This window comes from Dipodomys ordii, unplaced genomic scaffold (genome assembly GCF_000151885.1).
Source record: "Dipodomys ordii isolate 6190 unplaced genomic scaffold, Dord_2.0 Scaffold16, whole genome shotgun sequence".
In the NCBI taxonomy this organism is placed as follows: Eukaryota; Metazoa; Chordata; class Mammalia; order Rodentia; family Heteromyidae; genus Dipodomys; species Dipodomys ordii.
The window spans coordinates 15,002,244-15,004,111 of record NW_012267232.1 but is presented as its reverse complement, the minus strand read 5'-3'; the positions used below and the strand labels follow the sequence as shown (position 1 = coordinate 15,004,111).

At 41.2% G+C, this 1,868-nt stretch overlaps 1 protein-coding gene across 2 annotated transcripts in view; it reads right to left on the bottom strand.

Moving 5' to 3' along the window:
- Nucleotides 1–1,868, bottom strand: part of Sec23a (Sec23 homolog A (S. cerevisiae)) — a 71,637-nt gene that overhangs the window by 40,031 nt on the left and 29,738 nt on the right. For both annotated transcript variants that reach the window (XM_013012336.1, XM_013012335.1), the window contains exon 6: nt 1,494–1,573. In XM_013012336.1, the coding sequence (XP_012867790.1) occupies nt 1,494–1,573 (80 nt within the window). The remainder of the gene's footprint in view (nt 1–1,493; nt 1,574–1,868) is intronic.

The following is a 1,868-nucleotide window of genomic DNA, read 5'->3' as shown; positions in this document are numbered from 1 at the left end:
CAAGTGCTCTACCATTGAGCCACCTTCCTAGCCCTAAAATAAAAAGCTTTTGAGAATTATTTTGACTTGAACTCCACCAAACCTCAAAAATTGTTTTGTTTTTTCTTTTTTTTTTTTTTTTGCCGGTCGTTGGGCTTGAACTCTGGGCCTGGACGCTGTCTCTCAGCTCTGGCTCAAGGCTAGCACTCTACCACTTGAGCCACAGCACCACTTCCAGTTTTTCTGGTGGTTTATTGGAGATTAGTCTCTCAGACTTTGCTGCCCGGGCTAGCGATCCTCAGATCTCAGCCTCCCAAGTAGCTAGGATTATAGGCGTGAGCCACTGGCATCCAGCAAAAAACATGTTTTTTATGAAGTTAAATATAGGAAGTCTTGAAGTAGCGCTATGGATCAAGTGGTAGAGCACTAGCCTTGAGCTGATGAGCTGAGGGACAGCGCCCAGACCCAGAGTTCAAGCCCCACGACTGACAAAAAAAAAAAGGAAGTCTTGGGGCTGGGAAGGTGGCTCAGTGATAGAGTACTTGCCTTGCATGCATGAGGCCCTGGGTTCGATTCCTCAGCACCAAATAAGCAGAAAAAGTCAGAAATGGTGTTGTGGCTAAAGTGGTAGACCACTCACTTGGGCTGAAGAGCTTAGGGACAGTGCCCAGGCCCAGAGTTCAGACCCCACAAGCAACAACAACAAAAAAAAAAAAAAATGGGAAGTCTGCCAGGCAGTAGTGGCTCACACCTACTATCTGAGCTACTCAGGAGGCTGAGTGAGATCTAAGGCTCACAATTCAAAGCCAGCCTGCTCAGGAAATTCCTGGAGACTCTTATCTTCAATTAATCACAAAAAAAGGAAAGTGGAGCTATGGCTCAAGTGGTAGAGCACTAGATTTTGAGTAAAAGGAGCTCAGAAACGCACCCAGGTCCTGAGTTCAAGTTTCAGGAGTGGCACTAAATTTAAAAAAATAAAAAAGCCAGGAAACATCTAAACTACATTCCTTACATTAAATATAATGAAGAAAAATGAAAAATTTTTAGCCAGGTGCCAGTGGCTCATGCCTATAATCTGGAACTACTCAGGAGTCTAAGATCTGAGTATGATGGATCAAAGCCAGCCCAAGCAGGTATATCCATGAGACTATCTCCAATTAACCACTAGAAAACCAGAATTGGCACTGTGGCTCAAGGGGTAGAGTGCTAGCCTTGAGCTGAAGAGCTCAGGGACAGAGCACAGGCCCCATGACTGACAAAAATAATAATAATAATAATTTTAGTAATATTACTCTGCCTTAACTCCAAATTGGGTGCATGACTCAAGTTGTACCGTGCCTGCCTAAAAAAATATGAGGACTTGAATTCAATTCCTAATACCAAAAGATTATACTCCTGCAACACAATTACATTCCTAAAAACACTCGTATAGTATCATGAAACTCATATGCTCAAGGGTATGAGAGGCTCAAAATAGCTTCATGAATTATAAATCCTGTTTGTCATATTATTACCTATTGGAAGGAGGCGGCTGCTGTACCTGAGGACCACGTGTTGCTTGAGTTACTGGTACTTTAGCAAGCCCCAGCATTTCCTGTAAAGAGATTATTTATCTAAGTGATATTCAATGTTTACAAAGAGTTATGAACCTATTTACCATGTTCAAGGTGCTATACTAGAAATTAGGGACACAAAAATAAAGAACACAACAAGGTCTCTTTCCTCAGAAGACAAACAGTACAGTTGGAGACACTATAAAGGAAGCAATACTAATTCAATGAAATTATCATGAGAAAGTACAAGGTATATAAGAAAAACAGATTATTAAGTTAGAAATATTCATATATAACTATATAACTCAGAGTCAAAATGGATATGGAGCACACACC